The sequence below is a fragment of the Procambarus clarkii genome, chromosome 89 (assembly GCF_040958095.1).
Source record: "Procambarus clarkii isolate CNS0578487 chromosome 89, FALCON_Pclarkii_2.0, whole genome shotgun sequence".
Taxonomy (NCBI): Eukaryota; Metazoa; Arthropoda; class Malacostraca; order Decapoda; family Cambaridae; genus Procambarus; species Procambarus clarkii.
This window is the reverse complement of record NC_091238.1, coordinates 5,055,179-5,067,884: the sequence shown is the minus strand read 5'-3', so window position 1 is coordinate 5,067,884 and position 12,706 is coordinate 5,055,179. Positions and strand designations below refer to the sequence as shown.

General features: G+C 49.1%; 1 protein-coding gene across 1 annotated transcript; it reads left to right on the top strand.

Moving 5' to 3' along the window:
• Positions 1 to 3,118: 3,118 nt before the first annotated feature.
• Positions 3,119 to 6,719, top strand: LOC138359099 (guanine nucleotide exchange factor subunit RIC1-like). The gene is made up of 3 exons (XM_069317805.1): positions 3,119 to 3,146; positions 5,652 to 5,885; positions 6,583 to 6,719. The coding sequence occupies exons 1-3, from the start codon at positions 3,119 to 3,121 to the stop codon at positions 6,717 to 6,719; spliced, it is 399 nt and encodes a 132-aa protein (XP_069173906.1).
• The last annotated feature ends 5,987 nt before the right edge of the window (positions 6,720 to 12,706 follow it).

The following is a 12,706-nucleotide window of genomic DNA, read 5'->3' as shown; positions in this document are numbered from 1 at the left end:
GGTATATACCTCCCTGCCACCTTCCTGGGGGCTAGGTATATACCTCCCTGCCACCTTCCTGGGGGCTGGGTATATACCTCCCTGCCACCTTCCTGGGGGCTAGGTATACCTCCCTGCTACCTTCCTGGGGGCTAGGTATACCTCCCTGCCACCTTCCTGGGGGCTAGGTATATACCTCCCTGCCGCCTCCTGGTTGTCCAGCAACCAGGAGGCCTGGTCGACGACCGGGCCGCGGGGACACTAAGCCCCGGAAGCACCTCAAGGTAGCCTCAAGGTAGGCTAATTTGCACTATTAGAACCCCATGCACATATACCATATGTAAGATAGGGATATATTAGTGCATAGTATAATGGGAGGAGAGCAGAGTAGGGAATATAATATTAGATTTTACAGACGATGAGTCACAACAACCCGGCTTGAAGATATGAGAACTATACCACATACCAGATGATGAGGAGGCGAGGACGTTTTGGTCCCTCCTGGACCATCATCACGATATACCTCCTGGACCATCATCACGATATACCTCCTGGACCATCATCACGATATACCTCCTGGACCATCATCACGATATACCTCCTGGACCATCATCACGATATACCTCCTGGACCATCGTCACGATATACCTCCTGGACCATCGTCACGATATACCTCCTGGACCATCATCACGATATACCTCCTGGACCATCATCACGATATACCTCCTGGACCATCATCACGATATACCTCCTGGACCATCGTCACGATATACCTCCTGGACCATCATCACGATATACCTCCTGGACCATCATCACGATATACCTCCTGGACCATCATCACGATATACCTCCTGGACCATCGTCACGATATACCTCCTGGACCATCGTCACGATATACCTCCTGGACCATCATCACGATATACCTCCTGGACCATCGTCACGATATACCTCCTGGACCATCATCACGATATACCTCCTGGACCATCATCACGATATACCTCCTGGACCATCGTCACGATATACCTCCTGGACCATCGTCACGATATACCTCCTGGACCATCATCACGATATACCTCCTGGACCATCGTCACGATATACCTCCTGGACCATCATCACGATATACCTCCTGGACCATCATCACGATATACCTCCTGGACCATCATCACGATATACCTCCTGGACCATCATCACGATATACCTCCTGGACCATCGTCACGATATACCTCCTGGACCATCGTCACGATATACCTCCTGGACCATCATCACGATATACCTCCTGGACCATCATTACGATATACCTCCTGGACCATCATCACGATATACCTCCTGGACCATCGTCACGATATACCTCCTGGACCATCATCACGATATACCTCCTGGACCATCATCACGATATACCTCCTGGACCATCATCACGATATACCTCCTGGACCATCGTCACGATATACCTCCTGGACCATCGTCACGATATACCTCCTGGACCATCGTCACGATATACCTCCTGGACCATCATCACAATATACCTCCTGGACCATCATCACGATATACCTCCTGGACCATCGTCACGATATACCTCCTGGACCATCATCACGATATACCTCCTGGACCATCATCACGATATACTTGCTAATGGTCCAGGACGGACCGAAACGTGGTCTGGTTCTCATGTTTTTTTTTGTTTTTTTTTTGAGATATACACAGGAGTTGTTACATTCTTGTACAGCCACTAGTACGCGTAGCGTTTCGGGCAAGTCCTTAATCCTATGGTCCCTGGAATACGATCCCCTGCCGCGAAGAATCGTTTTTTCATCCAAGTACACATTTTACTGTTGCGTTAAACAGAGGCTACAGTTAAGGAATTGCGCCTAGTAAATCCTCCCCGGCCAGGATACGAACCCAAGACATAGCGCTCGCGGAACGCCAGGCGAGTGTCTTACCACTACACCACGGAAACTGCTTTGAAACTGCATGTGATTTTAGAGAGTATACCGACGGTTTTTGATACTTTTTGACTGTATTTTATATGTGGGTGCTGATGTATATAGTCTCTTGTCTATGTATAAGCCAAGGAACTTAACATCATTGTCTATCTGAATTTGGTTTTATGATTTACTTCCAATTAAAATATAGACGGTCTTTTCTGTGTTTAGAGTTAGTTTGTTGGTTGACATCCATGAATGGACTTCTTAAATTCGTTATTTACAATATTATTTAGTGTTTGTTGGGGTCAGAATAGATGATGGTAGTATCGTCAGCAGATAATTTAGGTTTAAGAATGATATAAACATTTGGCAAATCATTGATGTATATAAGAAATAGGAGGGATCCCAAGATGCAGCCCTGTGGCACCCCTACTGTCAATGGTAGAGTGGGAGAGGTTATGTTATTGATGGCTACATATTGGTGACTCACTAAGATAGGAACGAATATTGCTCAGAGTAAGGTCTCGGATACCATAGTGGTAGAAGATTAAGTAAGAAGTAGTTATGGTTTACAGTGTCAAAGACCTTTCTCAGGGCAATAAAAAGTCCAATAGGGAACTCATTTTTGTGAAGGGCTGAGTAGATTATATTAAGCAGACTAATAATGGCATCATTGATGTTATTTTGGGAATGGAAGCCAAACTGGCAGGGACTTAATATGTTGAATTTCACAAGGTAGGAATGGAGCTGTTTGTAAATAATTGTTCATTTGTATTTTTGATAGTATCCGGTAGATTTGAGATTGGTCTGTAATTATTATGTCAGCTGTTTCGCCTCCTTTATGTACTGGCGTTATTCTTGCTTTTTTAAGGATATCAAGGGAAAGGTGTGACACTCTAAGATATTTGTTGAACAACAGAGCTATGGGTGGTGCAAGGGCATGGGAGGCGCTCTTGAATACAATGGACGGTATTTCACTAATCCCTCCAAACACACACCGAAACTACGACGTTGGTACAACGTTCGAACAAGTTTTAACACCACCTAACCAGTTATAACAACCAATATATCAAGTTGTAACAACGTTCCAATACGTCATAAACACATTAAGCCAAGATGTAACAACTTTATTACAAGTTGTTACAAGCGGAAAATAGAGGCAGTTTCGGTTTGTGTTTCCAGGGACGTTCCCAGCTTTGGTTTTTAGTAATTGAATTATGGATATAATGTCTGTCGAGCTGACTGGTAAAAGGAGTAGAGAGTTAGAATAGCTGCGTGTAAGATATGTAATAACATATGTCTGGGTCTCTGGGATTTTTCTGGTAAGGTCAACACCATCTGATGAGAAGCTATTGAATTCATTTGTCGTTTCTAAGTCTATTGAAAGTGTGTAATGGAGAGTTTTATGTGTTTGTTATGTAATTGTTGTTTAGACCCTGTGATGTTAGAGATGGCTTTTCATGTACCTTTCATGTTCTCTTTTGCTTCTTTGAATCTATTCTCATAAAGACAAAGTTTGGCTCTTCTTACTATACTAGTAAGCATTAGTATTTCTTAATTAGTTCTTTTGTAACTAGGACAATCCTATGTTTCATTTTCATATTCTGGTTTCTTGTTAATTGCTTTAAGTATGCCGCTTGCGAGGCATGAGTTGTCTGTCTCTGGGCAGTCTACTGTGCACCCCAGAACTGCTTAGTGTACATCTTGTGAACGGTCACGCAAAAGCGATTACAGAGGGCACAAAAGGTTCCAGATCTACCTCCCAGCCTTCTTCCTCGGAGATAGGTATACCTCCGTGCCTTCTCCATGGGAGGAAAGGATACCTCCCCGTCTTCTCTATTTATTTTAGATAAATATACCATCCTGCCTTTTTCCTGAGAGATAGGTATACTCGCCTTGTTGTGCTTGCGGGGGTTGAGCTCTGGCTCTTTGGTCCCGCCTCTCAACTGTCAATCAACTGGTGTACAGATTCATGAGCCTACTGGGCTCTATAATATCTACACTTGAAACTGTGTATGGAGTCAGCCTCCACCACATCACTGCCTAATGCATTCCACCTGTTAACTACTCTGACACTGAAAAACTTCTTTGTAACGTCCCTGTGTCCCCTTGTTCGCGTACCATCCGTGTTAAACAGTTTATCCTTATCTACCTTATCAATACCTCTGAGCATTTTGTAGGTTGTGATCATGTCTCCCCCTACCCTTCTGTCTTCCATTGTCGTGAGGTGCATATTTCCCGCAGCGATTCCTCGTAACTCATGCCTCTTAGTTCTGGGACTAGTCTACTGGCATACCTCTGAACTTTTTCCAGCTTCGTCTTGTGCTTGACAAGGTACGGGCTCCATGCTGGGGCCGCATACTCCAGGATTGGTCTTACATATGTGGTATACAAGATTCTGAATGATTCCTTACACAGGTTCCTGAAGGCTGTTCTGATGTTAGCCAGCCTCGCATATGCCGCAGACGTTATTCTTTTTATGTGGGCTTCAGGAGACAGGTTTGGTGTGATGTCAACTCCTAGATCTTTCTCTCTGTTCGTTTCATTAAGTACTTCATCTCACATTTGTTATCCTGTGTCTGGCCTCCAGTTTCTACCGCCTAGTTTCCTTATCTTACATTTACTCGGGTTGAACTTTAGTAGCCATTTGTTGGACCATTCATTCAGTCTGTCTAGGTCATCTTGTAGCCTCATACTATCTTCCTCCGTCTTAATCCTCCACATAATTTTTGCATCATCAGCAAACATTGAGAGGAACGATTCTATACCCTCTGGGAGATCATTTACACATATCAGAAACAATATAGGTCCAAGGACTGACCCCCTGCGGGACTCCACTGGTGATGTCTCGCCAATCTGAAACCTCACCCCCTCACAGTGACTCACTGTGTTCTGTTGCTTAGGTACTCCCTTATCCAGTGGTGTTATCTTGAGGTTATCTTGAGATGATTTCGGGGCTTTTAGTGTCCCCGCGGCCCGGTCCTCGACCAGGCCTCCACCCCCAGGAAGCAGCCCGTGACAGCTGACTAACACCCAGGTACCTATTTTACTGCTAGGTAACAGGGGCATAGGGTGAAAGAAACTCTGCCCATTGTTTCTCGCCGGCGCCTGGGATCGAACCCAGGACCACAGGATCACAAGTCCAGTGTGCTGTCCGCTCGGCCGACCGGCTCCTGGGGTCCCTTCCCTTTCAGTCCTGCCTGCATCTCCAGCTTGTGTACAATATTCTCTAATGTGGTACAGTGTCAAAGGCTTTCTGGCAATCCAAAAATATGCAGTCTGCCCACCCCTCTCTTTCTTGCCTGATTTTTGTTGCCTGGTCATTGCCTAGTCGGGTTCGATTCCCGCACGAGACCGAAACAAATGGGCAAAGTTTCTTTCACCCAGAATGCCCCTGTTACCTAGCAGTAAATAGGTACCTGGGAGTTAGTCAGCTGTCACGGGCTGCTTCCTGGGGGTGGAGGCCTGGTCGAGGACCGGGCCGCGGGGACACTAACACTAAAAAAGCCCCGAAATCATCTCAAGATAACCTCAAGAAGATAGTCAGAGAAGTTAATTAATCCTATGAGGCAGGACTTGCCATCCCTGAACCCATGTTCATGTTGTGTTACAAAGTTCTTTCGCTCCAGATGAAGACGTTCCACTAGCTTTTCTCGCACAATCTTCTTCCATCATCTTGCATGGTGTGCAGGTTAATGACACTATCCTGTAGTTCAGTGTCTCCTGTCTGAGCCGATTCTTGTATATTAGGAGTGTACAAGTCCGTGTACAAGACTGTGTACAAGTCTGTGTACAAGTCTGTGTACAAGTCTGTGTACAAGACTGTGTACAAGACTGTGTACAAGACTGTGTACAAGACTGTGTACAAGACTGTGTACAAGACTGTGCACAAGACTGTGTACAAGTCTGTGCACAAGACTGTGTACAAGTCTGTGCACAAGACTGTGTACAAGACTGTGTACAAGAGGAAGCAGCTCCAGGGTGGTAGGGAGGGGGCGGGGGCCGGAGCCCCCAGCCCGCGGTGATGCCTGACAGCTCCCTGGCTCTCCAAACAAACATGTCCGCGGCGTCTCACCCCTCAGTAAAACAATGAATACTTAAACACTGCGCGCCCGCCTGTACGGCAACACTTCCCTCCGGCTGGTGATTCGTTTGTCAGTCTTGGTTAGTCGGGTAGTTTGTCACGCCTCGCCCCCACCCCCGGCCCTGGAGGCGTGCCGTAGCGGCGCCATGAAGCTCCGTCACCCTCTTGATATGGTTGTCTCCGGTGGCGGCGGGGCGCCACCTCGCCGCCACTCACCGCCATCCTCTACTTGTTATCTTGAGATGGGTTATCTTGAGATGATTTCGGGGCTTTAGTGTCCCCGCGGCCCGGTCCTAGACCAGGCCTCCACCCCCAGGAAGCAGCCCGTGACAGCTGACTTAACTCCCAGGTACCTATTTTACTGCTAGGTAACAGGGGCATTCAGGGTGAAAGAAACTTTGCCCATTTGTTTCTGTCTCGTGCGGGAATCGAACCCGCGCCAAAGAATTACGAGTCCTGCGCGCTATCCACCAGGCTACGAGGCCCCTGGGGCTGAAACTTATGGAGTGGTGTTCAGTACTACGCTTCTTCCCGTCGTATTATCACACTGAGGCTCTTTTGTTTTCATTTACCTTATAGTATTTATTTACCTTATAGCGCTTATGATGAAAGCGGGAAGGAGGAGTGAGAATAAACACCGTCGAAGAGATCTCTCGCTGAAAGAATTCAACATTTTGTGTGATTTTGTTCGGGGCAAGACAGTTGTTGTCCAGGCGGAGCTTCAGGCGGGATGACAATAGTATGCTGGTTACTGGGAAGCTTCAGGCGGGATGACAATAGTATGCTGGTTACTGGGAAGCTTCAGGCGGGAAGACAATAGTATGCTGGTTACTGGGAAGCTTCAGGCGGGATGACAATAGTATGCTGGTTACTGGGAAGCTTCAGGCGGGAAGACAATAGTATGCTGGTTACTGGGAAGCTTCAGGCGGGATGACAATAGTATGCTGGTTACTGGGAAGCTTCAGGCGGGAAGACAATAGTATGCTGGTTACTGGGAAGCTTCAGGCGGGATGACAATAGTATGCTGGTTACTGGGAAGCTTCAGGCGGGATGACAATAGTATGCTGGTTACTGGGAAGCTTCAGGCGGGAAGACAATAGTATGCTGGTTACTGGGAAGCTTCAGGCGGGATGACAATAGTATGCTGGTTACTGGGAAGCTTCAGGCGGGATGACAATAGTATGCTGGTTACTGGGAAGCTTCAGGCGGGAAGACAATAGTATGCTGGTTACTGGGAAGCTTCTGGCGGGAAGACAATAGTATGCTGGTTACTGGGAAGCTTCAGGCGGGAAGACAATAGTATGCTGGTTACTGGGAAGCTTCAGGCGGGATGACAATAGTATGCTGGTTACTGGGAAGCTTCAGGCGGGATGACAATAGTATGCTGGTTACTGGGAAGCTTCAGGCGGGAAGACAATAGTATGCTGGTTACTGGGAAGCTTCAGGCGGGATGACAATAGTATGCTGGTTACTGGGAAGCTTCAGGCGGGATGACAATAGTATGCTGGTTACTGGGAAGCTTCAGGCGGGAAGACAATAGTATGCTGGTTACTGGGAAGCTTCTGGCGGGAAGACAATAGTATGCTGGTTACTGGGAAGCTTCAGGCGGGATGACAATAGTATGCTGGTTACTGGGAAGCTTCAGGCGGGAAGACAATAGTATGCTGGTTACTGGGAAGCTTCAGGCGGGATGACAATAGTATGCTGGTTACTGGGAAGCTTCAGGCGGGATGACAATAGTATGCTGGTTACTGGGAAGCTTCAGGCGGGAAGACAATAGTATGCTGGTTACTGGGAAGCTTCAGGCGGGAAGACAATAGTATGCTGGTTACTGGGAAGCTTCAGGCGGGAAGACAATAGTATGCTGGTTACTGGGAAGCTTCCCTAATACTGTTGAACTAGCTGGTCCTTACCAGGCTAGCACATGTAATTAAAATTAGTGAAAATTTTGTTTACGTTCGTATGTTTGTTTGTTAAGATGAACCAATTTGTGTGGGTTGGGTGCTGGCAGGGTGTGGGTGGAGGCGTGGGTGGGGTGTGGGTGGGGTGTGGGTGGGGTGTGGGTGGAGGCGTGGGTGAGGTGCAGGATGAGTATGGGTGGGGGTGAGGTGTTGTGGGGGTGTGGGTTGAGGTGTTGTGGCAGTGTGGGGGTGTGGGGTGAGGTGTTGTGGCAGTGTGGGGGGTGTGGGGGGTGTGGGGGGCGGGGTGGCCTGCGCTACATTAGGGTATCAGGAGGTGTTTACAGGGAGCGAGGTGTGTTATGAGACCGTGAGTGACGGGCCGTATACCACCAAGTGCTCCCATCACCCTCCACCCCCAGGGGTAATACACACGCCCCTGCCCATCTTACCCCGCCACCCCTACTGCTGGGGGTCCTGCCCACCACCCCTACTCCTGCTGGGGGTCCTGCCACCACCCCCACTCCTGCTGGGGGTCCTGCCACCACTCCTGCTGGGGGTCCTACCCACCACCCCTACTCCTGCTGGGGGTCCTGCCCACCACCCCTACTCTTGATGGGGGTCCTGCCACCACCCCCACTCCTGCTGGGGGTTCTGGCACCACCCCCACTCCTGCTGGGGGTCCTACCCCACACCCCTACTCTTGATGGGGGTCCTGCCACCACCCCTACTCCTGCTGGGGGTCCTACCACCACTCCTGCTGGGGGTCCTACCCCACACCCCTACTCTTGATGGGGGTCCTACCACCACCCCCACTCCTGCTGAGGGTCCTACCCCACACCCCTACTCTTGATGGGGGTCCTGCCACCACCACCACTCCTGCTGGGGGTCCTACCACCACTCCTGCTGGGGGTCCTGCCACCACCCCCACTCCTGTTGGGGGTCCTGCACCACCCCCACTCCTGCTGGGGGTCCTGCCACCACCCCCACTCCTGCTGGGGGTCCTACCCCACACCCCCACTCCTGATGGGGGTCCTACCCCACACCCCCACTCCTGCTGGGGGTCCTACCCCACACCCCCACTCCTGCTGGGGGTCCTACCCCACACCCCTACTCTTGATGGGGGTCCTGCCACCACCCCCACTCCTGCTGGGGGTCCTGCCACCACCCCCACTCCTGCTGGGGTCCTACCCCACACCCCTACTCTTGATGGGGGTCCTGCCACCACCCCCACTCTTGCTGGGGGTCCTGCCACCACCCCCACTCCTGCTGGGGGTCCTACCCCACACCCCCACTCCTGCTGGGGGTCCTACCCCACACCCCCACTCCTGCTGGGGGTCCTGCCACCACCCCCACTCCTGCTGGGGGTCCTACCCCACACCCCCACTCCTGCTGGGGGTCCTACCCCACACCCCCACTCTTGATGGGGGTCCTACCCCACACCCCCACTCCTGCTGGGGGTCCTACCCCACACCCCCACTCCTGCTGGGGGTCCTACCCCACACCCCTACTCTTGATGGGGGTCCTGCCACCACCCCCACTCCTGCTGGGGGTCCTGCCACCACCCCCACTCCTGCTGGGGGTCCTGCCACCACCCCCACTCCTGCTGGGGGTCCTACCCCACACCCCCACTCCTGCTGGGGGTCCTGCCACCACCCCCACTCCTGCTGGGGGTCCTACCGTGCCCCCTTCTGTGTGTGTGTGTGTGTGTGTGTATGTGTGTGTGTGTGTGTGAGAGTGTATGTGTGTGTGTGTGTGTGTGTGTGTGTGTGTGTGTGTGTGTGTGTGTGTGTGTGTGTGTGTGTGTGTGTGTGTGTGTGTGTGTGGCTGAGTGTATTCACCTAGTTGTGCTTGCGGGGGTTGAGCTTTGCTCTTTCGGTCCGCCTCTCAACTGTCAATCAACTGTTACTAACTACTATTTCCCCCCCCCCCCCGCCCACACACGCGCACACACCCGGGAAGCAGCCCGTGACAGCTGAGTAACTCCCAGGTACCTATTTACTGCTAGGTAACAGGGGCACCAGGGTGAAAGAAACTCTGCCCATCATTTCTCGCCGGCGCCGGGAATCGAACCCGGGCCTCAGGATCACGTGTCCAGCATGCTATCCACACAGAGTGTGTGGCTGTGTGTGTGTGTGTGTGGCTGTATCTGTGTGTGGCTGTGGAGACACAGGTGGGGCCATTCCTGCCCCACTACCCTCACCGCCCCCTTCTTATATATATATATATATATATATATATATATATATATATATATATATATATATATATATATATATATATATATATATATATATATATATATATATATATATATATATACACACAAGAGTTGTTACATTCTTGTACAGCCACTAGTACGCGTAGCGTTTCGGGCAAGTCCTTAATCCTATGGTCCCTGGAATACGATCCCCTGCCGCGAAGAATCGTCGTTACATCCAAGTACACATTTTACTGTTGCGTTAAACAGAGGCTACAGTTAAGGAATTGCGCCCAGTAAATCCTCCCCGGCCAGGATACGAACCCATGACAAAGCGCTCGCGGAACGCCAGGCGAGCGTCTTACCACTGCACCACGGAGACTACAGGATCTTCTGCAGGCGATGAGTCACAATAACGTGGCTAAAGTATGTTGACCAGACCACGAATCAACTTGAGAATGGTCCAGGACGGACCGAAACGTCGTCGTCCCTTCACCTTCTAAGTGTGTGGTCTGGTCAACATACAGGATCTTCTCTATAGATCTCCCCTTTCCCCCCCCCCTGGCACCCGTCACCTAACACTCCCACAGAGACTCCCCCCCTCCCCCCCCCTTGTGTCACCAGGTGGGGGTAATTATCAGGTAATCCTTCACACCGCCTGGCCTCTAATTAGGCCATTTACTCAATCAGTGAGTGTGGTGGGGAGCGGGCGGGGCCTGGGGCAGTGTATCCTGTTACCACCACCACCTCACCTCTATCAGCTGTAAATCCCAGTAAGAACAGTAGTGTACACGGTAGCTTCGTTATGACGACTGTTAGTACTGTGCTGCATCACTTTGTGCTCAGGATATGGGTAGCGATGTGTTGACCAGACCACACACTAGAAGTTGAAGGGACGACGACGTTTCGGTCCGTCCTGGACCATTCTCAAGTCGATTGAGAATGTGTATCAGGGCTATGCTGACGGCTCTGTTGAAGATTAACCGGATGTTCATCCCGCCAAACACACACCGAAACTACGACGTTGGTACAACGTTCGAACAAGTTGTAACACCTCCTAACCAGTTATAACAACCAATATAGCAAGTTGTAACAACGTTCTAATACGTCATAAACACGTTAAGCCAAGATGTGACAACTTTATTACAAGTTGTAACAAGTGGAAAATAGAGACAGTTTCGGTTTGTGTTTCCAGGGATGTAATATATATATATATATATATATATATATATATATATATATATATATATATATATATATATATATATATATATATATATATATATACAATCTTCTCTCGTACATACAGCAATGAAGAGCGCCAATGACTGGGCCAGTAGGAATGAAACCGAACTTGCAGGCATAGGCCTTATCACTAAATTTGTAAAACACAAAGGCAGTACACATGTACTCCCTATTAGGCTATTTTACAGGAACTTCTTTTCCACAACTCATAAAACGGAGGAAACTGTCCTGAACGATATTGTTACCTGGTTGATGAGGTTCTGGGAGTTCTTCTACTCCCCAAGCCCGGCCCGAGGCCAAGGCTTGACTTGTGAGAGTTTGGTCCACCAGGCTGTTGCTTGGAGCGGCCCACAGGCCCACATACCCACCACAGCCCGGTTGGTCCGGCACTCCTTGGAGGAATAAATCTAGTTTCCTCTTGAAGATGTCCACGGTTGTTCCGGCAATATTTCTTATGCTTGCTGGTAGGACGTTGAACAACCGCGGACCTCTGATGTTTATACAGTGTTCTCTGATTGTGCCTATGGCACCTCTGCTCTTCATTGGTTCAATCTTGCATTTTCTTCCATGTCGTTCACTCAGTACGTTGTTATTTTACTGTGTAGATTTGGTACTTGGCCCTCAAGTATCTTCCAGGTGTATATTATTTGGTATCTCTCGTCTTCTTTCTAGTGAGTACATTTGGAGGGCTTTGAGACGATCCTAATAACTGTTGGGAGCTGTTTGTTGATAGGAACGTTATCCCTACAGACAAAAATCTGAAAATACAGTTGACGATTTACTAAAAAACCAAGAAAACGGCCAACCTACTCATGACGAACTCTCCAGACACAAAGCAGAACGCCTTAAAGGAGACTAACGTCGTCTATGCCTTCAAATGCCCACTTGGGGACTGTCAGCCCCAAAGAACTCAGTATATAGGCAAGACAACAACATCTCTTTCCAGGCGATTAACAATGCATAAGCAACAGGGCTCCATTAAGGAACATATAATCTCCTCTCACAACCAGACCATCACCAGAGAAATCTTAACAAACAACACAGAAATCATCGATAGATACAGCGATAGCAGGCGGCTCGACATCTGCGAGGCACTACACATCAAAAAGTCAACACCAGCAATCAACAGCCAATTAATGCACAACTATATTCTACCCACTTTAAGACTCCGAACCAATATAGAAGCATCAAGAGGAAGTATGGGCCAATAGGCCCTTTGCAGTTACTTCCATTCTTATGTTCTCATATCCAATTAATACCCATTGTTTCGTGTTTTGTCTTGTGTTTGTCACACGTTTGTTCACCTCACCCAAATGCAAGTATAAGTATGATGAATTAGCGTGTTTACAGGTTACAGTTGTGTGTGTAAACTAAAGCC

What these genes read in the sequence shown, in the direction of transcription:
- LOC138359099 (XM_069317805.1), top strand. Translation starts at nt 3,119, where the DNA reads ATGGATATAATGTCTGTCGAGCTGACTG. An exon ending in AATGTCTGTCGAGCTGACTG is followed by an intron (nt 3,147 to 5,651) that starts GTAAAAGGAGTA and finishes CTTGTATATTAG; the next exon opens with GAGTGTACAAGTCCGTGTAC. An exon ending in GAGGAAGCAGCTCCAGGGTG is followed by an intron (nt 5,886 to 6,582) that starts GTAGGGAGGGGG and finishes TTTACCTTATAG; the next exon opens with CGCTTATGATGAAAGCGGGA.